This window comes from Excalfactoria chinensis, chromosome 11, assembly GCF_039878825.1.
Source record: "Excalfactoria chinensis isolate bCotChi1 chromosome 11, bCotChi1.hap2, whole genome shotgun sequence".
In the NCBI taxonomy this organism is placed as follows: Eukaryota; Metazoa; Chordata; class Aves; order Galliformes; family Phasianidae; genus Excalfactoria; species Excalfactoria chinensis.
This window is the reverse complement of record NC_092835.1, coordinates 1,127,849-1,151,950: the sequence shown is the minus strand read 5'-3', so window position 1 is coordinate 1,151,950 and position 24,102 is coordinate 1,127,849. Positions and strand designations below refer to the sequence as shown.

The 24,102-nt window shown below is 60.3% G+C and overlaps 6 protein-coding genes across 13 annotated transcripts in view; 2 read left to right on the top strand and 4 right to left on the bottom strand.

Moving 5' to 3' along the window:
• Positions 1–833: 833 nt before the first annotated feature.
• On the bottom strand, positions 834–5,880 carry CHMP1A (charged multivesicular body protein 1A). The gene is made up of 7 exons (XM_072346763.1): positions 5,762–5,880; positions 5,568–5,587; positions 4,855–4,932; positions 4,334–4,480; positions 3,789–3,917; positions 3,248–3,435; positions 834–2,665 (listed from the first exon to the last, which is right to left on the bottom strand). The coding sequence occupies exons 1-7, from the start codon at positions 5,766–5,768 to the stop codon at positions 2,644–2,646; spliced, it is 591 nt and encodes a 196-aa protein (XP_072202864.1). The 5' UTR covers positions 5,769–5,880; the 3' UTR covers positions 834–2,643.
• Positions 5,881–7,400: 1,520 nt separating this feature from the next.
• On the top strand, positions 7,401–10,928 carry CDK10 (cyclin dependent kinase 10). Of its 2 annotated transcripts, XM_072346400.1 has the most exons (13): positions 7,401–7,569; positions 7,751–7,823; positions 7,984–8,055; positions 8,143–8,245; positions 8,354–8,435; positions 8,610–8,677; positions 9,020–9,072; positions 9,211–9,280; positions 9,401–9,460; positions 9,586–9,709; positions 9,786–9,925; positions 10,167–10,219; positions 10,290–10,928. In XM_072346400.1, exons 1-13 carry the CDS (start codon positions 7,459–7,461, stop codon positions 10,391–10,393), a joined length of 1,113 nt encoding a protein of 370 aa, XP_072202501.1. In that variant the 5' UTR covers positions 7,401–7,458; the 3' UTR covers positions 10,394–10,928. The 2 variants fall into 2 exon arrangements, with proteins under 2 accessions (XP_072202501.1, XP_072202502.1); XM_072346401.1 differs by lacking the exon at positions 7,751–7,823 and having other exon boundaries at positions 7,443–7,569.
• A 269-nt stretch (positions 10,929–11,197) lies between these two features.
• On the bottom strand, positions 11,198–12,985 carry SPATA2L (spermatogenesis associated 2 like). Its single transcript, XM_072346256.1, has 3 exons — positions 12,864–12,985; positions 12,395–12,689; positions 11,198–12,312 (listed from the first exon to the last, which is right to left on the bottom strand). The coding sequence occupies exons 2-3, from the start codon at positions 12,686–12,688 to the stop codon at positions 11,377–11,379; spliced, it is 1,230 nt and encodes a 409-aa protein (XP_072202357.1). The 5' UTR covers position 12,689; positions 12,864–12,985; the 3' UTR covers positions 11,198–11,376.
• On the bottom strand, positions 12,688–16,800 carry VPS9D1 (VPS9 domain containing 1). 4 transcript variants are annotated; one of them, XM_072346254.1, is made up of 15 exons: positions 16,551–16,800; positions 16,372–16,444; positions 16,194–16,286; positions 15,969–16,122; positions 15,539–15,650; positions 15,394–15,456; positions 14,963–15,015; positions 14,786–14,873; positions 14,583–14,668; positions 14,027–14,490; positions 13,796–13,925; positions 13,467–13,660; positions 13,328–13,394; positions 13,016–13,120; positions 12,688–12,946 (listed from the first exon to the last, which is right to left on the bottom strand). In XM_072346254.1, exons 1-15 carry the CDS (start codon positions 16,662–16,664, stop codon positions 12,871–12,873), a joined length of 1,872 nt encoding a protein of 623 aa, XP_072202355.1. In that variant the 5' UTR covers positions 16,665–16,800; the 3' UTR covers positions 12,688–12,870. The 4 variants fall into 4 exon arrangements, with proteins under 4 accessions (XP_072202355.1, XP_072202353.1, XP_072202354.1 ...); XM_072346252.1 differs by having other exon boundaries at positions 13,328–13,660; XM_072346253.1 differs by having other exon boundaries at positions 12,688–13,120.
• On the top strand, positions 16,742–23,749 carry ZNF276 (zinc finger protein 276). Its single transcript, XM_072346255.1, has 11 exons — positions 16,742–17,069; positions 17,886–18,195; positions 18,299–18,351; positions 18,567–19,058; positions 19,994–20,072; positions 21,153–21,233; positions 21,520–21,630; positions 21,708–21,783; positions 22,053–22,170; positions 22,432–22,531; positions 22,972–23,749. The coding sequence occupies exons 1-11, from the start codon at positions 16,874–16,876 to the stop codon at positions 23,255–23,257; spliced, it is 1,902 nt and encodes a 633-aa protein (XP_072202356.1). The 5' UTR covers positions 16,742–16,873; the 3' UTR covers positions 23,258–23,749.
• Positions 23,750–23,828: 79 nt separating this feature from the next.
• The window catches only part of FANCA (FA complementation group A), a 30,197-nt gene continuing 29,923 nt past the window's right edge, over positions 23,829–24,102 (bottom strand). For all 4 annotated transcript variants that reach the window (XM_072346248.1, XM_072346249.1, XM_072346246.1 and 1 more), the window contains exon 43: positions 23,829–23,952. In XM_072346248.1, the coding sequence (XP_072202349.1) occupies positions 23,845–23,952 (108 nt within the window). In that variant the 3' untranslated portion in view covers positions 23,829–23,844. The remainder of the gene's footprint in view (positions 23,953–24,102) is intronic.

The window sequence follows — 24,102 nt, the reverse complement described above, 5'->3', positions numbered from 1 at the left end:
GTCACCGCACCAGGAGTGAGACATCACTGCAACAACACGCGGCCAGGGTGGCAGAGGGGCTGCCTCCACAGGATGCTTACATTAATCATTAGCTAATTAATTGGCTACTCAATCATCTTCTTAGCAATTTCCTCTCACATTTGGGAACAGCCTGTCTTTGGAGCGGAGGCAGCTCTGGGCACCAGGAAAACAAGCTTGTGCAGGAGAGTCATCTTCCTGTGGCATTCACTATTTGGCTGAGGCACAGAGCCCATTCTGCCAGCGGGGAGGAGATGAGTCCCAGTTCCATCAGGATGGCACCCATGGGTGGGGGGTGTTGGTGGCAGGTCTGGGTCTGTGGGCTGGGAAATGCTGGAGTTCACTTCGTGGAGTTGGGGGCTTCCCCTCGGCAAGCCCGAGCTTCTCAGAAGGGCAAGGGAAAGGCACGGGGAAGAGCACAGTGAGCTCAGCAGCCCGAAAACAAAGCTGGGAAAAAGGATCTAGAAAGGAGGCAGCCATCCTGGGCTGTGTTGGCTGTGCCACGGCTGCTGCAGCCTCCGCTTGCCCGGTTCCCCCAATACAACCGCAGGAAGGGAAGCGGTGCCTGCCCGGTGTCCTTAACACATCAGGGCCGGCTCCTGAGCCACCCCTGGAGGCTGTGACCCCCAGTGGGAGCTGGTGCCCTTCCCTTGGGCAGGAAGGCTGCAGGAATGGGCCTCTTTCTCCTCAGCTCAGCCCCGCGGTGGCCGTGGGTGCTCAGCCCCACAGCTGCAGTTGGGTTTTCAACCCACAGCAGGGAACGGGCACAGCCCAGACCCCCCTCTTCTGCCTAAACCGCCCGTGCACACCATGACGGATGTTCAGTGTTTATTTAAAACAGCATTAGGTAATCAACAGGGTTTTGAAGAAAAAAAAAGAAAAAAAAAAAGGCAAACAAGACAAGCTTTAAAAAAATACCAGCACAGATCAACACACAGAGAAAAATCAGATGGGAAAAGGGAGAAACTGCAGGGACAGGGTCACTCTGGGCCTCATTGCAGCCCCCAGCCCCACACATGGTGCCCAGCAGCAGTGCCACTCCATGGCGCAGGCACCTCCCATGCCTTCATCACCACCCCGCATCCCACACGAGGGAAGAAGGCTCTGCTGGTCACCAGCCACGTGCTGCCGAGGCCGTTGAACTCAGGAAAAATAATCAAAGCAGTGAGAATTGTTGTTGTTATGAGCGCTGAGCTGTCCCTGACCGCAGGGCCAGACATCAGCACTGCAGGAGCAGGGATGGAGCTGCCTGCCCCCTCCCGCTGCTGCCCTGCCGATAGCAGCCAATGTCCCACTGCCACTGCAGCTGTGCATGACTGAAAGTTCCCATTACAGCCGATGAAGCAAAGCTGCCATTCCACAGCAGGGCTGGCTGCAGGCTTCACTGCTTGGCTCCGGCACCGCAGGGCCAGGCAGCTGGAGCACACTGCTTGCAGCCTGGAATTCCTCCTCATGAGACGCAAAGGAAACTTCATTTCCTTCCTGTCAGCTCCCCATCCATCCCTTAACTCGGCGGTGTCTGGGTGAAGAGGCATTGCAAACCTCAGCCCAGAGGAAGGCGCTGAGAAGTTGTGTTCCACTGGGGTGGAAGCTCGGTTACAGATGCAGCAAGGTGGGAATGGCAGCAGGGAGAGGCAGGGGCCAGGCACAGCACAGGGCTGGAGGATGCACACTCAGGGCAGGTCTGGCATTTACACCAGCACACCCATCCAGCAGCAGGATGCTGGGATTAGCCTGCAGTCAGCAAGGATGCGAGCAGCTGAGATCCTCTCCCACCTGCAGGGCACGGGGCACAGACGGGGCACAATGGTAAGTCATGGCACAGAGAGCTCACTGCCAAACTGTACTGCTGGGAGGCGGTGGATGCATGGATTCGCACACACAGGCTTGTGCAGGGCAGGAGGAAGGTTTCAAAGGTCACTTTGTGGTCAAGAGAAGCAAAGGGGGGTCGGCCTGCCACGATGAGGTGAATCTGCAAGGAGAAGCCTACAAGCAGGGCACCCACATATGGCTACAGAGCGAGTGGCAAGAGCTGGGCAAGGGCACTGCTTCCTGCAAGGCACAAAGCCCCCAGAAACACCATGCCCCCCCACACACACCTTGTCCCCTTCTCTAACTCTGCTCTGTGTGGACAGACACTTGCTGTAGGTCCCCAGCAAAGTGCTGCCCAGAGCACAGAAGCCCAAAACCAGGTAACAACAGAAGCAGGCTACACAGGGAAGAGGCTGGCAGCCAGCACCCCAGGAGACACTGCGACCCACCTCCAGATTCATTTAGTGTTAAATCACATTGCATCACGGGACACTGCAAGAAGCCAGCAGTGACCCTCAAATGAAAAACACCCTAAAATAAGAAACAGCAAAGTACTCGTCAAGCCCAGAGAAGGGCTGTCCGTGGCTCCACACCCCCATCGGGATCTCTGCCTGCTCTGGTCACTACTGCACCCCAAAAGAAGAGTCTGCAGGGAGGTGGACAGGGCTGGGGACGCGCTGCTGCAGGAGGAGTTGGCCCTGCCCAGCCAGCAGGTCAGAGCAAGGACGTGGTAAAGGCAGAGAGGAAGGAGTCCTGAGTCCCTCCGGCCCCATAAAACCAGCATGGCAGCAGTCCGCAGGGGTGACAGGAGATCTAATTCCGTAAGGCAGCCAACCTGAAAGGAAAAAGACAAGAGGAAACCGGCATGAGAGCAGCCAGAAACAGCCTGAAGGACCCGTCAGCCAGGCCATGCAGGACACAGCTCTGCATAGAAGCCTCCAGAGGGACTCCGGCTGCAGCCTCATGGGGAGCAGCAGGGAGGGAGCAGGGAGAGGAAGCTCATCGGTTCCTCCTGGGGCAGTTCCAGCAAAACAGCCTGTTCCTGGAGCTGATTGAAGGTCAGCATCAAGCGTTCCAGAGCAGTAGCAGCTGCGTGAAGATGAGCACAGAGCAGGGGCAGACGGTTCTGCTCCGGATTGAGAGAATCCCGCTGCCAAGTGCCAGCAGCCACCCCCATCACTAGCCCTAACGGCTACTTTGCCTGCCTGCCTGCACCCTCCCCAGGCCTCACAAAGCACCACAGGGGCTGCCTGACAGATGCTGCAGGCTCTAGTTTGCCCAAGCTAATACCACCAAGGGGCTCGGCACCCACTCCATCAACCACACTGCATTAAAGCACTCCTCACATCAGTGAGAGACCCCTGGGAAGAATTCAAACTGCCTCAACATGAGGTGAAGGATCTGGGAGAGAACAAACCTCCGTGACAGCTGGTCTTCCTGGGAGCGCGTTGAGCTCTCCCCTACTGCTGAAGCACCCTCAGGGAGCTGGCTGAGCTGGTCCATGATCTCCAAACCATTCTCCTCTGCAATCTGCACAATGAGGCTGTCCACCTGCTCCTGTGGTGTGGTCAGTGTGGTAGCGGAGCTCATGGAGTCCTCCATGACCTGCAAAAGAGACAACATGTCAGCCCATCTCACGGGCAAAGTCACTCAGCTCAGCATGGCTTCTTTCCCTCAAAAATCAAACCGCAGACCCCTTATTCCCACCAGCCCCTTCACCAGAACAGCTTCCATGGCCTCATGCCTGATAGCAGAGCTGCAGCAGAAAGGGCTGCATCTGAGTAACCACTACTCAGAGCTGCATCCACAGCTCCATCTGAGTAACCACTAGCTGGGATAGCACCTTTGCTTTTCTTCCCTCGCCTGCTGGTTTGCCCCTTTACACAGCAAACACTTTCTCTGCTAGACAGCAGAGCAGTCCCAGTCCACCCAGCCCCCTCGTGGCCATCTCCACTTACCGATGTATGAACATCCAAATTCTGAACCTGCTGCTCGAACTTATCCATCACTGCAGACACCTTCTGAAGGTCCATGGAGCTCAGAGCTTTGTCCAAAGCCTTGGTCACCTGAGCCATGTTTTTCGTCACCTGCAAGAAGATATTGCTTCATGGATACTGTCCAAAAGCAAAGTCATCCCTGCTGAAAGTAAAGCCCTGGCACACAGCCCCGGGTGGAGCACAGTCAGAGGTGCCACACCAGCCCTGCAGCTCCGAGCAGGACGGGTCCCAGCCCACATCTCTGTAAACACAGCATGCAATGGCTAGCACAGACAAGAGAGCTGGCATGAGCCTCCTTAATTAGAACCATAATAACGCAGCTAGGAGAGCTTGCTGCAGGTATGTCAGAAACTTCACTAAACTGAGAGTGACTGGGCTCGCTGCAAAGCTTACAGGATCTTCATGTGAGAACGAGGAAGTCCAAGGTTCAAGGCAGATGAGAAGGGAGGAGCCAACACTCTACAGACTGCTCTCAGAACCCCGTGCTGAAGAACAGAGGCTCTTACCCCCTTCATTGTCACTGCTGTCTGCACCTTGGAGGCCACAGCATCTACTCGGGAAGCCATGCGGAGCCAGTTCAGCCCCTCGTTCTTCTTGCGGATGGCATTCTCTGCGTAGACACGAGCACACTCCACATTCTTCTGCTGAAGGGCCTGGAAGAGCAAAGGGCAACCGCCTGCACCAAGAAACCACTCCGTATTTATAAACAAGCATTCCCATTTTCTGCCTGACAGACTTGCAGCAGGAAACAGCTCATCTGCGACCTCTATAAACACTGAGCACACCCTTGGAAGGGAATTAAATCCCTCTGTGTCACAGTGACACACTGCATCTGCTCAGCAGATTCGAGATCTCAGGGTGAGACTTCAAAACATACTGAGAGCAAGAGAAGAAAGTGCCCCTTTTCCTCCACGTGTCAGCAGCACGTAGCTATCATCGCTAGTGGGGCACAAGAAGAGGCAGGGTCTCCAGCTGCTCAGTGCAGCATTCAGATTGCATCACGGCTTTGCGACAAGCTCCCACCCACCTTCTTGACTTTGGCTTGCTCTGTCTTGGAGTCCTTCTCAGCTTTCTTGGCAAGTTTCTCCAGCTGTTTTGCTGTGAACTGGAGAGAGAGCTGCGGGTTAGTGCCAGGACAGCGGGGAAGCCAGCAGCAGCAGCAGCACCTGTGTGGCACTGGCCACTTGCAGAGCATATACGAGGTGCCAACATGAGCTCTGTGACTTGGTGCAGCTTCCTAGCTTCGCAGGGATCCATCAGGTTCTGAGGAGGTTTCAGCTCCCCCCAGGGCTGCGATGCTGGTAGAAGGGAAGCTCCCAGAGCACACAGTGTGTTGGGGGCCGGTTTTCCTGCTGCGGAGATGGGAACAAGTTTGGCAGCGGTTGCCTGAGGTACCAGCTTGGCTGATGAGCTCCATCCCAGCCAGGAAAAGCGGCAGCTCGGTTTGTTTTCAATGCACTCTGATGGCGCTCACACCCTGCGCTCCCTCTGTCAGCCGGGGAAAGGCAGAGCAGCGCCACCCGGAGGCCCGTTCGTGCCAACACGGCCGGGACGGGCCTTCCTCCCGGGGATGGCACCACTGACACCGGAGGGAGGGAACCGCATCGGGGCGCGGGGCTGAGCGCGGCCGTGACGGGCGGGAGGAGCCGGGAGGGGCCGGGAGGGGCTGACGGCCCGTCCGCCGTTACCGGCCCGTGGCGATTCGTTACGGAGCTGCCGGAGGGATCGTGGGGCGCTCACCTTCAACTGGAAGAGCGTGTCTGCAAGAGAAAGAGAGCTCCGCCTCAGCGCCGGGCCGCGGCACACCGGAACACGGGCCGAACGCGGAGCAGCCCGCCTCGCTCTACGCCCGGAAGGCCTCACGGCCTCTACGCGATACGGCGGCCCCGCGCCGGGCCCGGTACAGCAGAGCCCCCGCCTCAAGCCCTCCTTACCGTCCATCCTGCCCTGCCGCCGCTTCCGGGTATCGCCGCCGCTTCCGGCTGCGGCCGCCGCTGCTTCCGGGGTGCGCGCGCCACCCTCTGGCGATGGCGCCCCCTGGCGGCGGGGCGGGGATGGAACGGCGGCCCCGCGCCTCGCGGAGCGGGTCGGGGCGTGGTGCGGCTCCGGGGGGGGGGTCAGAACGGTGCTGGTGACGTGTGTGTCACCGGGACATCACAAAGGGACCGAGACCATAACGGCAGCCATGGGGCAGCTGCTCTGCAAGGACATAGGAGCAAAGGGTAATGGGGTCCCACAGTGCGGGCTGTGATGGAGACGGGGGTGGGGGTGGGAACGGGGACAGGTGAGGACGGGTTGAGGATGGGGATGGGATAGGGATGGGGATAGGGATGGGATAGGGGTGGGATAGGGGTGGGATAGGGGTGGGATAGGGATGGGGATAGGGATGGGATAGGGATGGGGATAGGGATGGAGATAGGGATGGGGCAGGGATGGGGATGGGGATAGGGATGGGGATAGGGATGGGATAGGGATGGGATAGGGATGGGGATAGGGATGGGGCAGGGATAAGGATGGGGATAAGGATGGGGATAGGGATGGGGATGGGGATAGGGATGGGATAGGGATGGGGATAGGGATGGGATAGGGATGGGGATAGGGATGGGATAGGGATGGGGATAGGGATGGGGATAGGGATGGGGATAGGGATGGGATAAGAATGGGGCAGGGATGGGGCAGGGGGTCTCTCTGGGCACACAGGGAGCTGCCTCTCTCCTCAGCCACCCGCCCTCGCTTTGGATTCATTGCTTAGAAGGTAGAGACGTTTTGTTCCCAGCCTGGTCTTGCAGGCAGGGGAAGATCAATCGGCCCATCACAGGCTGCTGCCATTCATCAGCTCTAAAGCCCCTTGGATCTGTGATGCTTTGGGGTCTTTCTTCCGCCTCCTCGCTGTCCCACAAGAGCACTCAATGAGGCTGTTCCGTTGTGATCCCAGCTTTAAACGAGCAGCTTTATAACGGGTGGAGGGGTTTGACTCTGTGGGCAGCGGCGCTCATTGGGGCTCCGACAAGCTCTGAGGTCTCAGATCCGTCCCCTTTCTTGTCCCCTGCTCCTCTATGACACATCACTGCGATCCTTCACACTGGGTCTATTTTTCCCCCTTTTGCTCATTAGATCCAGCACAAGATGACAAAAAAGCCGCTTCCACACCCCACATCTCCGTGACGCCGCCCCTGGATGAAGGCGCGGAAGGGACGGCAGCGGAAGGTCCAGCCGGGGGGGCCGGGAAGAGCCCGGATGACGGCGGGGCCAAGGACAAGTCGTGACCCGCAGGCAGAGGCTGCCCACTGCCCACCGTGACTGACTGCGTGCCCACGGACACAGAGACCGCCAACCAGAGCCCGCCCTCGGGCTCGGCCCTGCCCGGCTGGGGAGGAGATGGGCAATAAAAGCGAGTTGGACCGAGCGGGCGGTGGTTGGTGTCTGAGCGGCGGATCGGGGCGCCGGGCCGTCCCGCTGAGTGCAGGCCCGGCGGGCCGCGCGTTGCCTAGCAACCGTCGCTTGGGCCCGGCGTGAGCCCAAGCGTGAGAGCGGGGCTCGCAAGAGCGCGTGCGCGAGGTGAAGCGCGCGCGGCGTTGCGCATGCGCACGACTCGCCTCGCCGCGGGTGGGAAGCGGTGCGCGCCGTAACTATGGCGGACGGAGAGCGGGCGGGGGGCGCTGCGGCAGAGAGCGAGTTGGAACCGCTGCGATTCCAGCGGCTGTGGGGGGACGGCTTCTTCGAGGTGCCGCCGGCCGACAGGGTGAGGGGGCTGCGCGGAGCCGGGCTCTGAGGGCCGTCCGGTGTGGGCATTGCTCGGAGTGCTGCCCTCTGGTGTGACCGTCGGCCTGCCGGGGCTTGTAGCGCTGGGGGAGTGTTGGTGAGGAGCTGCTGAGGGCCGCACTGTGAGAGCCCGTGTCTGTCATGGGGCTCTTCGGTTCCAGCTGGGGAAATGCCGGAGCGTGAAGGAGTTTGAGAAGCTGAATCGGATCGGAGAGGGCACCTACGGCATCGTGTGTGAGTGCGGTGCTGGATGGAGCCTGGGTGGAAGGGCCTGGAGCACGTCCATACCTGGGGGCTGTGGGGCGGTGGGACTGAGGCTGAGTGAGACTCAGCTGTGCCTGTTTCCCTTTGGCTAAACCTCGTGCTGAACAGCCGCCCTGTGCTGCTCTTCCAGACCGTGCCCGGGACACTGTGACAGATGAGACTGTGGCACTGAAGAAGGTGCGGATGGACAATGAGAAGGAAGGTACATGAGGAACTGGGATGGCTCCTCCTGGCAGGTTCCTGGCCTCTGTCTGAGGCAGTTGTGCAGTGTGGTTCTCGCTGCCCCCAGGAATGCCCGTCAGCAGCCTGCGGGAGATCACGCTGCTCCTGGAGCTCCAGCACCCCAACATCGTGGAGCTGAAGGAGGTGGTTGTGGGGAACCATCTGGAGAGGTGAGAGCCTCCCTGAGTGCCCTCCACCCTTCAGAGCTGATGCCCCCTCGGTGCTCTCAGGTACATTTCGTAGTACTGAGCAGCGAGACGCCTGTGTCTCCCCTGCAGTATTTTCCTGGTGATGGGCTACTGTGAGCAGGACCTTGCCAGCCTTCTCGAGAACATGCAGACACCTTTTTCAGAGGCTCAGGTAAAGATTGGGACAGGAATGTCACCTGCTGAGAAAGAGCTGTGAGTCCATTCACAACACTGTGGCCACCAGTGTGGATTCCTTGCAGTTTGCAATCCACCTTATGCTGGTAGCTTCAGCAGGGCTGGCTGGTGCTATTCACATGCTGGGGACACTCCTGTCCTCTTTCTTCAGGTGAAATGCATCATCTTGCAAGTCCTCAAGGGTCTGCAGTACCTTCACGAGAGGTACATCATCCACAGGTGAGAGCGGTGGAAGAGGTTGGGTGTGTGGTAGGGGGAGGAATTGCTGGGAGGCAGCCTGATGAGCACCGTAACTGCATGTTGATTCCTCAGCTCACACGCTTCTGCTGGGAGCAAGGAACACTGTGTGGAAAAGCTCTGGGCAGGGGCTTGGAGCAGAGCCTTGGCTTTGCTGTGCAGTTTGAGAGCTGGGGTAGGGAAGGCAAGGGATGGTGAGATTCACCTCTTAGAGGTCGGTCAGCACTGGGCCTCTTTGTCCTCCTGAGTGCCCCGGGGAAGTGTGTGTACAGGGGGAGCTGTGCCTGACAGGCGGTGCTCACCACCACCCGGTGTTCTGCACAGGGATCTGAAGGTGTCCAACCTGCTCATGACCGACAAAGGCTGTGTGAAAATAGGTGAGCCCCTGGCTGCTGTCACATCTCTGGCAATTTGGCTCCTGCTGCAGATGTGTCTGCAGTTCTCCCTCTGCTCCACAAGCAGACAAAGCATGGAGCTTTCCTCTTTCCTATCTCAGGTCCTTTTCTTTCTTGCAGCGGATTTTGGTCTGGCACGTACATATGGGATGCCACCACAACCCATGACCCCCAAAGTCGTCACGCTGTGGTGAGTGCTCATTGTGGGGCGCTGAGCTGTGCTGGCTCAGGATGATGTGAAGCAGGTCTTTGCAGCAGGGGGCAGGGGGCTGCCTGTGCTACAGCTAAGGATGGTGCCTTCCCTGCACAGGTATCGAGCACCCGAGCTGCTGCTAGGAGTGACAACACAGACCACCAGCATTGACATGTGGTAAGGGCAGGGGGCGGGAGAGGCTGAGGCGGCTGGGTGGTGCCTGGGGGAATTGTAGGAGCCAGGACACCATCAGAGGGATTTCTGCTGACCCCACCAACTCCTGCGTGTCCTCTGCACTGCAGGGCTGTGGGCTGCATCCTTGCTGAGCTGCTGGCCCACAAGCCGCTGCTGCCAGGCACCTCTGAGATCCACCAAATAGACCTCATTGTGCAGCTCCTGGGGACGCCCAATGAAAACATCTGGCCGGTGAGAATTATCCCACAGTGCTGCCTGCCCTCCTGCCCTCCTGCCCTGCCTGACTCTCCCCTACCCCTTCCCTCAGGGTTTCTCCAAGTTGCCCCTGGTGAGTCAGTACACCCTGCGGAAACAGCCTTACAACAACCTCAAGCACAAGTTCCCCTGGCTCTCAGAGGCCGGGCTGCGTCTGCTCAACTTCCTCTTCATGTACGATCCCAAGAAGCGGTAAGAGCTGCTGTGTGGGCAGGGCTCGGGCCAGGCCCCTGCCTGCTGATGGGGCTGCCAGCATCACGCTGCCTTTGAGCTGAGGACGGCTCAATGCTGTGGGCAGGTTCTGGAGTGGAAATGGGAGCAGGGAGGAGCATGGGCAGGGTGGGGAGTGGGAGAGCTGGCAGGATGTGAGGGCGAGGGAAGGTGGCAGCATGTTTGGGCTGAGAACAGAGCTTGCCACATCTTGTCCCCACAGTGCAACGGCAAAAGACAGCCTGGATAGTTCGTACTTCAAGGAGAAGCCCCTGCGTAAGTACATTCCCCACCAGCCAGGGTTGCAATGCTTGGCCTCTGCTGACCTGTTTCTTTACCTCCCCAGCCTGCGAGCCAGAGCTCATGCCCACCTTCCCCCACCATCGCAACAAGCGGGCAGCCAGCACCAGCACGGGGACTGAAAGCCAGGCAAAGCGTGCCAAGCCCTGAGCCCTGTCCACATGGGAGAGGTACAGGGGACATGAGCAGGGATGGCCATTGCTAGGGCTGGGCACTGGCTCTGCCCCACTGCTGGCCAGGCACACAGCTCTACTCAGTGGTGCAGTGCTGGGTGCTGTCACCTTTTGGGATGGCTCTTGGCCACGTTGCCCCAGACCTTCAACAGTTGCATTTAGGGGGGCTGCCTTGGCTACCAATGCTCATGCCTCACCCCCTTGAAGAGCTGCTCATGCTGGGAACATCCACAGCCTTCCAGCCCAGCAGAGCCCAAGCATTGTATACTGTTGGCTTCCTGCTGTCCTGGAGTTGAGAGGGGGCAACAGCCCTGGAGCTGTGAGCACAGCACTGGGTGGGTTTCAGCCTGTGCTGCCTCATCCCCTGGGGGTGGGATGGAGCCATGGACTGAAAGGGGGGAACTGGGGGCTTGGTACAGAGATGCTGGGTGTCTGGCAGGACCAGCTCTGGCCTGTACTGGCTGTGTGGTGCAACACTGACTCTGTTGTCAATAAAAACAGCTGCAACCCACACCTTCAGCTCTGCATCTTTCCTGTACCGGGTGCCCAGACCTGGGTGCAGTACTGCAGATGGGGCCTCACAAAGGCAGTGTAGAGAGGAACAACCCCTTCCTGTCCCTGCTGCCACTCCTCTTCTGATGGAGCTCAGGATAAGCTCAGCCTTCTGAGCTGTGTAAGCACCCAGCTGGCTCACATTAGTTTTTCATCCCCCAGGACCCCCCAGGGCCGCCTCCTTCTCTCCCTGCCAGAACAAAACCACTGAGTCACGAGGCAGCCACGCTTTACTGGGATGCAGCATTCCTTACAGCAGGAACCAGAGCAGGGCCCAGCCCTCCCAGCTCCCACCTCCCTGCACTGCCCTGCTACGTCCAAGGGCTCGGTGGGAGCACGGGCTGAGTTCGGTGTCCCTCAGGCTGAGGGACAAGCAGCAGCAGTGTCCCCTCAAGCCGAACTGCCGTGCTATGGCCGGGTGCTGGTGCCATCAGCCAGCAGCATGTCCACCTCCGTGCGCTGCAGCCAGAGGCGCTGCTGCCGCTCACAGCGCAGCTCCTGCCCACGGTGGTGGCTGCGGCAAGCCAGCCCGGCTGCGCAGGTACCTGCATGCAGCTGCTGGCAGGTGGTGCAGCAGTAGGCAGGCAGCGTGCCCTGCCGCAGGCACGAGTGCAGCTGGTAGGAGGGAAGCTCAGGGAGTTGCTGTGGGGCAGCAGGTGGCTGATCCCTGGCGTGGCTGCTCGGTGGGGGCTCCCCAGGGGGCAGCCGCGCAGGGCAGAGCAACGGAGGGCTGCTGCCCACCTCCCTCTGCTCCTGCTGCAGGAAGAAGCGAGAGGAGGAAGGGTCTGGCTTGGGAAGGCCAGGGGAGGGGAGCAGCTCCTGCCGGAGCTCACTATGTTTGCAGGCATCCCAGTTCCTCCTGAGCACGTCCTGCACGCCCTGCAGTCCCGCAGGGTCCCTCTGCAGCTTGGAGTTCAGTGCCGGGGGACTCACATATCGCTCCCCACCATCTTCGGGGCTGTCTGGCCCCTCGAAATACAGATCCTCAGGGCTGACCGGTACGTCCCCGTACAGCTCCCTGTCGTCCTCACAGCCGGGAGCCGCTTCCCGCAGCATCTCCACGCAGGTCTCCACGTCCCCGGCGACGCGACGCGCGTCCAGCAGCTCCTCGGCGCTCGGCAGGCGGGGCCGCAGCCGCAGCAGCACCTCGGCCAGGATGTCGCACTCCAGCCGGCAGGCCAAGAAGCCGCAGGCGGCAGCGGCCAGCTCCGAGCCCGACGGCGGCCGGTTGACGGCGAGGCGGCGCTCGTCCAGCCGCGCGTAGCCCAGCCGGCCCAAGCAGTGCAGCAGCTCGGCTTCGGGCAGCGCCGCCCGCAGCACGTGTACGTAGGCTCCCGAGAAGGTCTGCAAGGAGAAGGGAGGCGGCGGGGTCTCGCTCGAGGCGTCCCCGCGTCCCGGCGGCACGAGGCTCCGGCCCGGCACCCACCTGTATGGTGCGGAACTCCTTGCGCCAGGGGAAGAGGTAGAGGTTGAGCGCCGCCCGCTCCAGCAGCTCGAAGGCGGCGGACAGAGCCCGCAGCGACGGGCCCGGCTCGGGGCGGCCCCGCAGCCCCCGGGCCAGGAGAGCGCCGGCGTCGTCCTGCAGGGCGGGCAGCAGCCCCGGCTCGTCCCGCAGCCGCCGCCGCAGCCGCTCTCCGAAGGAGGGGTCGGGGCCGGGCCCGCCGCGCTCCCGCTCCAGGCCCCGCCGGTACTCGTGCCGCAGAGCCGGGCCCGCGCACATCCTGCGGGCGCGGCGGGTGAGCGCCCCGTTTCCGGCTCCCGGTTCCGGTCCCGCTCCTCCCGCCCCGCCCGCCGCCGAGCCCCGCACGCGCGTTCTTCCGCTTCCCGCTTCCCGCCCGCTCGCAGTGGCGGAGCGCCCGGCGCCCCCTGGCGGCCCGGAGGAGCGCAGCACTTGCCGGCGGCTCAGGGCAGGCTCCGCAGGAAGGTCAGCGCGCTCTGCAGCGACGTCAGGCAGTATCCCTCCTCGCCCAGCAGCCACCTGCACGACGCCGGCACTCGGTCGGCTCGGGGCCGGCGGGCGGTCGGCACGTCCCGCTCCGCAACGTACCCCTCGTGGATGAACTCCTCCAGCGCGGCGCACTCGGACGGCAGCTGGGGCAGCGCGCAGCGCAGCACCGCGTAGGACAGGAGAGGCAGCAGCTCGTCCGCCCCGCTGCCACGTGCGTCGGCGGGACCCACATCGCCACGGAACGGAGGGACCGTCACCACGGCGACGGGGCCAGAGCGGAACCGTTACCGCCCGCAGCACGGAACACCGGCTGACGGACACCCCCACGGGAGCCCCCGGCCCACCCGGAGCACACACCGGCCCCGCCTGCCCCACGGCAGCAGGCCGCACTGCCCCCCCGCACTCACTCACATGGTGCCGGCGCTGGGAGCCCCGCAATACTCCTCGGCGCACTCGCAGATGCTGCGCAGGGCTCGCACTGCAGCACAGAGCGGAGCGCTCAGGACCGTCCCACGGCCACCGCAGCGCCCGGCCCCGCCCGGCCCCGCACCGATGCAGTCCAGCTTCCTGCGGGGACACGTCTCCAGCGGGATGAGCCGCAGCTCCTCGATGGCGGCGCCGTAGGCCGGGTGGCTGGACGTGCTGGGGAAGAGCCGAGGGGACAGACCCAGGTCTGCGGGGCTGGCGTGGCGGTGCCGCTCCATGCTGCGAGCCAGGGCTTCCTCCTGGGGCCGGTAAACGCTCCTGCGGGCAGAAGGGGGGAGGCTGGCGGGACGGGCCGTAACAGCAGCCCCCGGCTCAGCCCCCGGCTCAGCCCCCGGCTCAGCTCCCGGCTCAGCCCCCGGCTCAGCCCCCGGCTCAGCCCCGGGCCCGCAGTACCTGTAGAGGGCCAAGAGCGGGGCCCACAACGGGGGAAAGAAGGCGTCCTCGATGCAGGCCAGGCACTGGTCCTTGCCGGCAGCAGTGCTCAACCCCTCAAACGCCAGCAGCGTCAGGGACAGCAGCCTGTCTGGGAAGGGAGGAGTTACGCAGCTCACCTGGCCGCGTACGGGGAGACCCCGGCCCGCCGCATCGCCCTCCCTCCCTCCCAGAGCCACGGCCGCCCCTCACCAATGGCATTGTGGATGTCCCGCACGACGCCCTTCAGCTGCTCCTGCAGCGATGCCGCAGGTTTGGGCCCAGCCGTGGGCTCTCCCGGGGGCCAGTCCTCAGGCGATGCCAGGAACCGCTCCAGGTCCTCGAAGGAGCTCTCCCGGGGAGAACGGGGCTCCCCTTCTGCCCTGGAGGCATCGGGGCTGCCATCAGCCAGGGTTGCTCCGGAGATGCTGTGCCGCAGCGTGGCTGTGCCGTGCTCCGGCACTGAGAACATGCAGTGCAGGCTGCGGGAGGCTCGGAGCCGCCGCCCCCCCGGCTCTGCAGGCAGCAGCCCCCCTGCATCCAGGGAGAGGAAGGCAAGGCCGACGGGGGCTGCGGGGGCGGCCTCGGGGTTGTTCTGGCTGACAGCTGGGTACAGCCGAGTGTACACCGCACACTGCAGCTTGCGCAGCAGCTGGGCAATGGGGTGCTCTGGGAAGCTGGAAGCAGAGGGACAGGGGTGAGCAGGGGACAACGGCAAGCGCTGTGGCCCTCCAGCTATGCAAACAGCCCCCTGTCAGCCCTGCAGTACCTGAGGAGGCAGGAGAAGAGCCCCGTCACCAGGGACAGGTCTGACGGGCTCCTCTTCAGCCTGGCTTTCCACTGCCGTGGCCAGTCCTGGGGGAGCGCTCGCAGCAGGTCAGTGGGGACGTGGGAATAGCCCCTCTCCCTGATTCCCAGCACAGCCCTCTGCATTCATGGCATCCACAGCAGCAGCCTCCAGCGCATACTCACGTGGTCCTGTTCATACTCGAGGATGGCAGCATAGAGCTCTCTCTGTTCCTGCTCCTCAGGGGTCAGGGCCACACTGCTGGAGAACCTCCTGCGAGTGCCACAGTGCCAGGTGAGGGGTCTGTGGGGAGCTCCGCACCCTCGCAGTCCCCACTGGGACTCCCCAACCCCTTCCCTCACCTGTTGGCCGCCTCCTGCAGCCGCAGCCGTCGCTCCTCCATTTTCCTCTGCAGCTGGGCCATGGCAGAGTTAAGGCACTGGAAGCGCCGCAGCAGCGAGCCAGCATCTCACCCAGCACAGCCCCGAGGTGGCTGATGAAGTAACAGCCAGAAGCACTGACAGGGTACATGGGGGGACACAGCCCCCCAGGGCATCTAGGCTGGCAGAGCAAGGACACGTGGGCAGCTCGGTCAGAGTTGGACAAGCAGCAGCCAGCCTGTCCACATGGCTTTGATCTGTACCCTCACATCAGCCAGGAACAGGGCAGGACTCAAAATCAAATGCACTTGCTGGATTGGTGCATCCTGGGGCAAGGAACTGAGGTCTGCAGCAGGAAGCCAGGCCCAGCTGCAGGACCTTTGTTTTAGGCACTCTCTTAGTGGAAAGGATACGGTCTCCTCTCGTGCCCTGGCTATCACCAGGTTCTCCATCATCTGCCGCTGTAGAGACAGCGTCTGCCAAGCAACGAACACTACGAGGGTGACACCTGCTCAAAGTCCCACCGTTGGGACCCGTTGTTCCCAGCTCCCCACTCACCAGCGAGGTTTTCTGCAGGGCCTGGCTGGGGTTGAGCCGTGCCACCCGCGCCTCGTAGGCAGCCTTCAGCTTCTGGTTCTGCAGCGATGCCTCCTCCAGTGGCGTCAGCTCCCTGCAGGGAATGAGGTGAACACTGTGGTGGTCTGCATGCGAGCCAGGCATCCTGGCCAGCTGGGACCCTTCCAGGCTGAAGAAGATCTTTGTGATCCACAAACTCACCCCAACCCACCCCACAACATCCATAACCACCCCTATCTATAAGCCGTGTCCCTAAGCACCACACTTACCTGCTTGCTGCTTGGGAGGAAGAGCCCAACCCTGCCCTGCTTTTCTGCACTGAGGGGAGCAATGAGGTCCCCCTGACTCTCCTTTTCCTGCTCCCCATAGGATTTGTGCTCTGGTCCTTTTGCTGCCCCTCAGCCCCACTCACTTGCGCGCACTCTGTGCCTCGGCGATCTGCAGCTTCTGGAAGATCTCCGGTGGCAGGAAGGGGGACAGTTTGCCTCCCTCATCAGAGAAAACCCTGCGGTGCCTGGAGATGGGTGCGGGTCCCCCCAGCGCGCTCGGTTTGCCCTTGTTTTTCCCTGTGCGGGGTGACACGGCTCCATCAGCCCCCGCTGAAGGTTTCGGTGCACCCGGGGCTGACGTTCCTCACCCAGCGTGGCCGCCAACGACTTGACCCTCTCCAGGCACTGCTCTGCCAGCTTCAGCATCTTGGGGGTGTTGGGGCCGAGCCCTTCGCTGTCCTCTGCGATATGGGGGTGTCCCGCTGCGCTCCCCTGAGTGGGGTGGGGGGGGGGAGGGAACGGCGGGGGGGGGGGGGGGGGTGTTACCTGTCAGCCCTGCCTCGTCCTGCAGCGCCTGCGAGATGAGGGTGATGCTCTTCAGATACTCCACGTAGGCTTCCTGCGGTGACGTGAGATAGGAGTGATGCAGGGATGGCCGCAAGAACGGGGGGCGGGAGGTGCGGGAAGAGAGCGGGCCCTGCCCCCCACCGGGCCGTGCTGCTCACCCGCGTCCTCCCCGCGCTGTCCATCTCCAAAGCCCCGCTCGCCGCCCTCATGGCGGTCTGCAGGGCTCGGCCCGGTCCGGCTCCTCCATCCCCAGCGCCGCCCGCCGCCGCCATGGCGCTCGGAACGCAGATCCCGGCGGCCGAGCGTTCCCAGACGGAACCTAAAAAGCGAGGGGATGAAACCGGAAGTGCGGCCGGAGAGTGTTTCCGGAGGGACTTCAAAACGGAAAGGACGCGCCGGAAGTGCAGCCGCGGGTCTTCCGGCCCACAAGAGGGCGCCGTAAGAGGCGGGGCGCGGCGCGCCGGGACCGCGCTGAGCGGCGATGAAGCGCGATCGGCGCGGGCGGTTCCTGGCGGCCGCGGGCGGCTCCGCTGCGGCCTCCCCCGATGCCCGTAGGCGGCCCGCGGCCAGGGGGGATGCGGAGGGGGAGGCCGAGACGGAACCGAGCGCGGGGTGGGCCCCGGTGGCGGCGGAGGAGGATTCCGCTTGGGCACGGCCCGGGGGGGCGGCGGAGGCAGGTGAGAGTCGGGCGGGGAGCGGCGTGAGGGGGGGGACGGGACGGGACGGGACGGGACGGGACGGGAGGGAGGGAGGCTGCGAGGCCGCTGCCGTACTTGGGGCCGTAGGGCGCTGAGCTGCGGGCCGCGGCCTGGATCTGACTAGAGCAGCGCTGGGGCATCGCTCGTTGCTCTGGGCAGCGGCCGCTCCATCCCTGTGTGTGCAGCTCCTCCTTGGAGCCCCGTGTGTGGTGCCCTATGTGTGGTGCCCTATGTGTGGTGCCCTATGTGTGGTGCCCTATGTGTGGTGCCCTATGTGTGGTGCCCTATGTGTGGTGCCCTATGTGTGGTGCCCTATGTGTGGTGCCCTATGTGTGGTGCCCTATGTGTGGCTGTGGGACCGTTAGGGCACAGTGCGCCGGGCAGGCTGGGATCTGTGGAGGCTGGAGGTCACTGAGGGCTGCAGCTGCTGCCTGTTAATACTTTAAACAGTGGAGAGGGAAAAGGAGCGTTTCAGCTGGAGAGCAGCGCTGGTGGAAGCGTGGATGATGCCTTGGGAACACCGGAGTCAGGTCTGGAAGAGCAGCCCAGAGGTGCAGGGCAGGGATGTGATAGGTTTGTGGTGGTGGTGTGGAGCCCCAGCTCCGCTCTGAGTCACGGAGGTCTCGCTCCTCCCGTCCCCGTGCCGGTGCTGAAGTCAGGGCTTTGAAGGCAGCCTTGGCTTGGATGACGGGATGGGGATGTTGTCTTCCTGCTGTGCCGGTGCCCTCGGGCTGCAGCTGGCTGCGTGCTCCTGCAGGAGGCGCCGCGCAGCCTCATCCGGTCCTTCTCTCGCAGGGATCGGCAGAGCGCTGAGCACTGGATACTGCCGCCTCTGCCACGGGAAGTTCTCATCCAGGAGCCTGCGCAACGCCTTCGGGAAGGTCCCGGTGATGGGGGAGAACTCGGAGAAGCAGCGCCGCGTGGATCAGGTTTTCTTCACGGACTTCCAGCGGCTGGTGGGGGTTGCGGTGCGCCAGGACCCCGCGCTCCCACAGTTTGTCTGCAAGAAATGCCACGCTCAGTTCTACAAGTGCCGCAGCGTCCTCAGGACCTTCATCCAGAGGGTGAACGCGTCCCCCACCGGCCACGTCAAGTCGAAAGGAAAGTACGTTGCATCTCTGTGCTCCTGGTGCTTATTGGGAGGGATGAATCGCCGCGTGTTCCGTACGGTCCCTCTAATGCTATCGCTGCTCTTCTGGCTTTTGCAGGAGCGGCGCAGCCCCGGCTCAGCCTGGTGTGGAAGGAGGTGCCTCCTGTCTGGGTGAGTAGCTGCTCACAGAGCTGCCTCCTGCAGCAGGGAAGGGTTGGTTTTCAGGGGGTGCTGAGGGCAGGGCGGTTCTGGCATACTGGGGGGATGCGAAGAGCAGCCTGTAGGCTGCCTCCCTCACCTGCTGCCATGCGCCTCGGTGTGGGTGTGCGGAAGGAACGAGTCTGCAGGCACTGACCCTGTGCCTGCTGCTTCTTCCCTTCCAACAGTCGACCTGATCACCTCCAGCCCCCAGTGCCTGCACAGCCTGGTGACGTGGGCACATGCGCACGCCGGGGGCTGCCAGTCGGTGCCGAGCCTGCAGAGCGTGCTGTCCTCTGAGTACTGCGGGATCATCCGTGCCGTCTGGGGCTGCGGGGACGGGCACGACTACGTCATGGACACGGATTCTGACTGTAGTACGGTGCTTGTTGACAATGCCTTGGCTGTCAAACGGGAGTGGAACAAGAGCATGGCACAGCGCTTGACGGACAACGGGGCAGATAATGCTGAGGCTGTTTCTGCACCCAAACCCCAGCATGCTCCAGTAAGGACAACTCCTTGCCAGCAGCCCGCAAACAAAGGGACTGCAGCAGTGCCACTCAAGTTGGAGAATGAGCCGTCGCAGAACAGGGATTCATCTCATTCTCAGCAGGACAGCACAGCCTCGTTACAGGAGAAAGCCTTGCCCCAGCCCGTGTCACCACTGAGCGGTGCCACAGGTAAGGGATTTCCCTTCTGATTGCACCCCAGACCTCTGGGTAAGGCAGAGATCTGCCCAGGGAGCGCCGCTGGGCCTGGGTGCTTTTCCTTGGGGACTGATATGGCATTTGATCTGTGGCTCAGAAGTGCTGGTTGCCCAGAGGATCGGCTCTAATCTTGCAGAGGGAAGGGGGATGTGAAGCTTTGGCTGGCCCAGCTGTCGTGCAGCATGTTGCCTCTGCACATTGTTTTCCCCTCTGATGATGGGGAGAGATGTGGCTGTTCGTCTGGCTGTGTCTATCTGGCAGAACCACGTGGCCCTGCTCTCACTTGGGACACGCACCATTCAAGCTGTATAGAGCGGTCCCGTTCTGTCTGTTTGCCAGGTGGTTGTTTGGGATCAATCCAAACCCTGGCTATGCATCAGTCTGGGGGGGGTTTCCCACCCTGCTGTGACTGCAGGGCAATGTGAGCAGCATGAGGTCCGGGAGGCGCTTCTGTCTGCACAGGGAGCCTTGCTCTTGGGCTGCTTTAATACAGGTTTGCTGCTGCGTTCTTCTGTCTTTTAAATTTTGGGGCTTAACACTGATTTTGAGTTTCAGAAGCTGGGATCTGTTTAGCTCTGGCAGTCACATGACGATATGTCTGCTGCTGGAAAGAGAACAGGTAGTCGGAACTCACTGGGGAAAGGAGTCTTTTGGTTGCAGGGCAGTAGTGACTGGGAAACCAAAGGATGCTTGTGGGAGCTGCAGGTTAAAGGCTCTCCCTGCCTGGGATGCTCCCAGAGCTCACGAGACATTGACTTTGACTTTAAATAACCGTTAACTTGTCGTGGAGCCCATCTTTTTTGCAGTATGAGCCACCACGAGTTAAGTCAGGGCCTTCTCAACAGCTGCTTCTGGCTTCTTTTCGCTGCTTTTCCTAGTAACGTTCCTTGTTCTCCTTCGTTCCCTAGGACAGTTGAGTGGGAAGCAGGTTCTGTCTACAACGTCGGATGAGCGGGTAAAAGACGAGTTCAGTGACCTTTCTGAGGGGTGAGAGAAGAGTGGGTTTAAAATAGCCTTAATGTCTTCTTTGCGAGTATGAAATGACCGCGGAGAGCTTCTCCACGAGCAACCCGGTCCTCAGAAGGCCCTGGGAGGTGGCACTGAGGGGCAGGGTGGTTTCTTTGCAGCCACGGTGGTAGCACTCGGCTCCCTCCCACGTGCTGCACACACAGCGTGCGCTGTCTGTTGGTTGCTTCCAGCACAGCTGGTTGTGTCGTGCACTGCCCCATGCTCTGGGATAGCAGCGGCCGTGGCAGGGTGGTGTGGGGCTGTGTGGTTCTGCTTGCTGGCAGAGCTGCTGCTCCGGGCTGTGTGCTGGTAGAGCTGATGCTGGTTCCCCTCTGCAGCTGTGAGCGGTCAGTGTGGGCTCGCAGGCAGGAGCTGCTGCTCTGAAATCACCCTTTTTGTGCACAGGGAGAGTACAAGAAGCCCGAGTGGGATGCAGGCTGCTTAGAGAGTGTTCTGAGCTAAGACTTGGCTGAGCCCTCCAGATCTAGTGAGGTGTGTAAACAGCTGCTGGTTGAGTGGAGGTACGGAGGGGCCAAGTGCAAACTTACTGTGGCGTGTCAGCTAAATCTGTCAGCTGTCATGTTGAAAACACCACAGGAACCCACTGCCCCTTTCCTGGCTTCAGAATTAATTGCTTCTTGTGTAGCTTGGGGTTTAAAAACAAACAGAAAGATGTGGCTGCTCCCTATGAGGAAATACTGGATGACCTGTAGCTTAATTCACCTGTGCCAGACATTCTTGCTCTACAAAATGACTTTTCTAGCATAGGAAGTAGTTTACAACATCAGACTCTCTCCGAAGCAGCCATTTTTGTTCTCCTGGCAGCAGTTCAGTCATTTTTACAGGGATCTGGTCCTAAGAGGAATCAGTTCTGCTCTTTGCTGTGACTGGGGGCCGTATTTGCTTTGGGAGATTGTGGGGGAGGAGAACACGTGGAGCCTCGGTTGCCATGCTGTTCTATGGGGAAGATGAATGCTGGAAATGAAGAACATGTTGCTGCTGCTGCTGAAGTGTCGGCCAAGTCCCGTGTTGGTAAAAGGCATCTTCTCTCTTTCTCAGAGACTTCTTGAGTGATGATGAAATCGAGAAGAGAAACATGCAATCTTCAGACGATTCCTTCGAGCCTTACCCGGAGAAAAAGTGAGGGGCTTTCCCTGCTGTGCAGCACAGTGTGCCAGCTGTGTGGCTGACGGGAGGGTTGGCACCACCTCTGCTTCCTGGGGGTGGGGTGGGCTCAGCTGGGCAAGCTTGTTTTCCTGCACAGCCCTGCACTGAATATGGCAATGTGGCTTGCTTGCGTTTGACAGCATGCTCCTGTTGTTGCCAGGCTAAGCCCCCAGGCCCGGCGTAACATTCAGGGACAATTAGGTGGGAGATCTTGAATCAGCATCAATTATTAAACAGATGTTCTTCTTCTTTCCTGGAGGGTTTCCAGCAAGAAAAGTGACAGCAAAGAAGCAAAGAAAGCAGAAGAGCCCAAAGTAAGGAAGAAGCCGGGGCCAAAACCAGGCTGGAAAAAAAAAATCAAATGTGAAAGGTACTAAGGAGCAGTTTGTAGCCAGGCTGCAGCCCCAGCTCCAGGCCCCTGGCTGACAGAAAGCCTCTGCTTTGCAGGGAGGAGCTGCCTACCATTTACAAGTGTCCTTACCAGGGCTGCACAGCTGTCTACAGGGGCGCAGATGGCATGAAGGTAAGATCAGGCTTTGTTCTTTCCTCAGAACTCCAGCAGCTCAGCAGCAGCTCTTGCAGTGAATTCTGCTGTGCCCTGTGAAGTCCCCTCTGCCAGACTTGCCTCCAGATCCATCCCTGCTTTTTCACAGTGAAACAGTGCTGGTACAGGAGGCTGCCAAAGATGGGCATCTCTTTTATTGTGGGATCCAATTTCTTTTCTCTGGAGGAAATGCAGCCCCAGTCTGTGCCTGTTGACCAGCGGTTAGAAGCCGTGTCCTTTCTTTTCAGAAACACATCAAAGAGCATCATGAAGAAGTTCGGGAGAGGCCTTGTCCTCATCCAGGCTGCAACAAGGTGTTCATGATCGACCGGTACCTACAGCGTCACGTGAAACTCATTCATACAGGTGCGTCTCTACGGGTTCTCATCTCAGAGCACAGGTGTTACCAACATGGAGTAATTCACTTGTAGGTGCCATAGCAAGACTGTGGGGGCTGTAGAAATGTCTTCCTGACGTGTAAGTCTGCAGCAAGCCTTCAGATATGGGACTCATATATGGGCAAGAGGAGGAATTCAGGCTCCCCTAGGAACCATGGACAGCTGCTTGTGTGTTTCGTGCGCTGAGAAACCAGCACAGTGGGTGAGTCTCTCCTCATTTCCATTGCAGAGGTACGCAACTATATCTGTGATGAATGTGGGCAGACCTTTAAGCAACGCAAACACCTCTCAGTCCATCAGATGCGGCACTCAGGAGCAAAGCCCCTCCAGTAAGTGTACCTCGTTGTGCCTTCAGAGCCAAGGAAATGGATAGGGGGAGTCAGGAGGTTGTGCTGAGCTCTTACTGTCCTTAGTGCAGTGTAGTTCTGTGACACTTTTAAGTATTCATCCACTGCCCCAATGTGTGCCCCAGCTCCAGAGCTTCCCTTTGCTAAGCAAGTCTTGCCTCTTCTATGCCTGTTCTTCGGTGTTCAGCTGATGAACGCTCAGCTACAAGCGATGAGCCCCAGAGCTGAGAATGATGATGCTCCTTGACTTGGGTGGTTCTAGAAGATGCTTTAAACCAGCTGCTGAAGGCTGCAGCATTCTTCTCTTGCAGCTCCTACCTCCTATTCAGCGCAGGAAAATGCGGGCTCAGTCACTGTGATGAACGGCTTGGGCTCAGGCTGTGGCTCTGGGCTGGGTGCTGAGCCCACGCTTTGCCTTGCAGGTGTGAAATCTGTGGCTTCCAGTGCAGGCAGCGAGCATCCCTCAAATACCACATGACCAAACACAAAGCGGAGACCGAGCTGGAGTTTGCCTGTGACCAGTGTGGGAAACGCTTTGAGAAGGCCCATAACCTTAATGTCCACATGTCTATGGTGCATCCTCTGACCCAGACTCAGGACAAAAGCAAACCCCTGGAGTCAGAGCCCGTTCTCCTTTTAAATACATCAGGGACTTCAGAAAGCCAGGCAGTAAAGCCAGAAGTGACTGCACAGCAAGAGCCCACCTGAGGGGGAATGGGGAAGCTTTCCCAGTCTGGCCCCATAGAAACTATATGGCAGAGTGGAGATTTTTAATCTACGTTTTAGTCTCCAAAGAACTCAATGGAATTAGCTTCAGCTTGCTCAGAAAAAGCTTGTTACGCTGTGATTCTCCATGCTCACGTCTGATTCAGCAGTGTTGTACTCAGTCTGTCTAATCCAAGGGGAGTGGACGTTCGGCGGCGCCCCTTTGTTGTCCCCCCTTCTCCCTACGCACACAGTTGTAGAAACAAAGTTGGCCCACAACCGTTCCCGACCTGCACAAGCTGCTGCCTGCTCAGAACTGCCCTCGGGTGGCTGTAAGGTACGTGTGACAGTGGAGCAACTTAAAGCAGGCATTTTGTTTTGGGGAGAAACAAGAAAAAGAAAATCCCAAAGCGAGTCTAAACTGAAGTTTGTAACCTACTTTTTATTGTAATAAGAGCTTCATGGTTATGCTTGTAATAAATTATTTACAGAGTAATTGGAAAGAAACAGCGCTGGTGGGAAAGGTGGTGGTGGTGTCTTTCCCTTCACCTGCAGGCAGTGCGTCCTGCTCCCTGCAGCAGCGTCACCCCTCAGAACAGGAGCAGCTCCTCATCCACCTCCATGGCCGCAGCAGGCCCCGAGAAGTGCTGCAGGGCGGCTCCCACCTCTGGGTCAAGTTTTTCACACGCCTCCAGTAACTGGGGAGAGAGGAACTGGCGTCAGAGCTGCCCCTGCTTCCTCAAAGCTGCAGCAACAGCAGATCATTTCGCTGCTTCTCAGCGACGTGCAAAAGCAGAAGGGAGAGGTGCTGCCGCTGACTCAGGCAGAACTAACGGGCACAGTGGAGG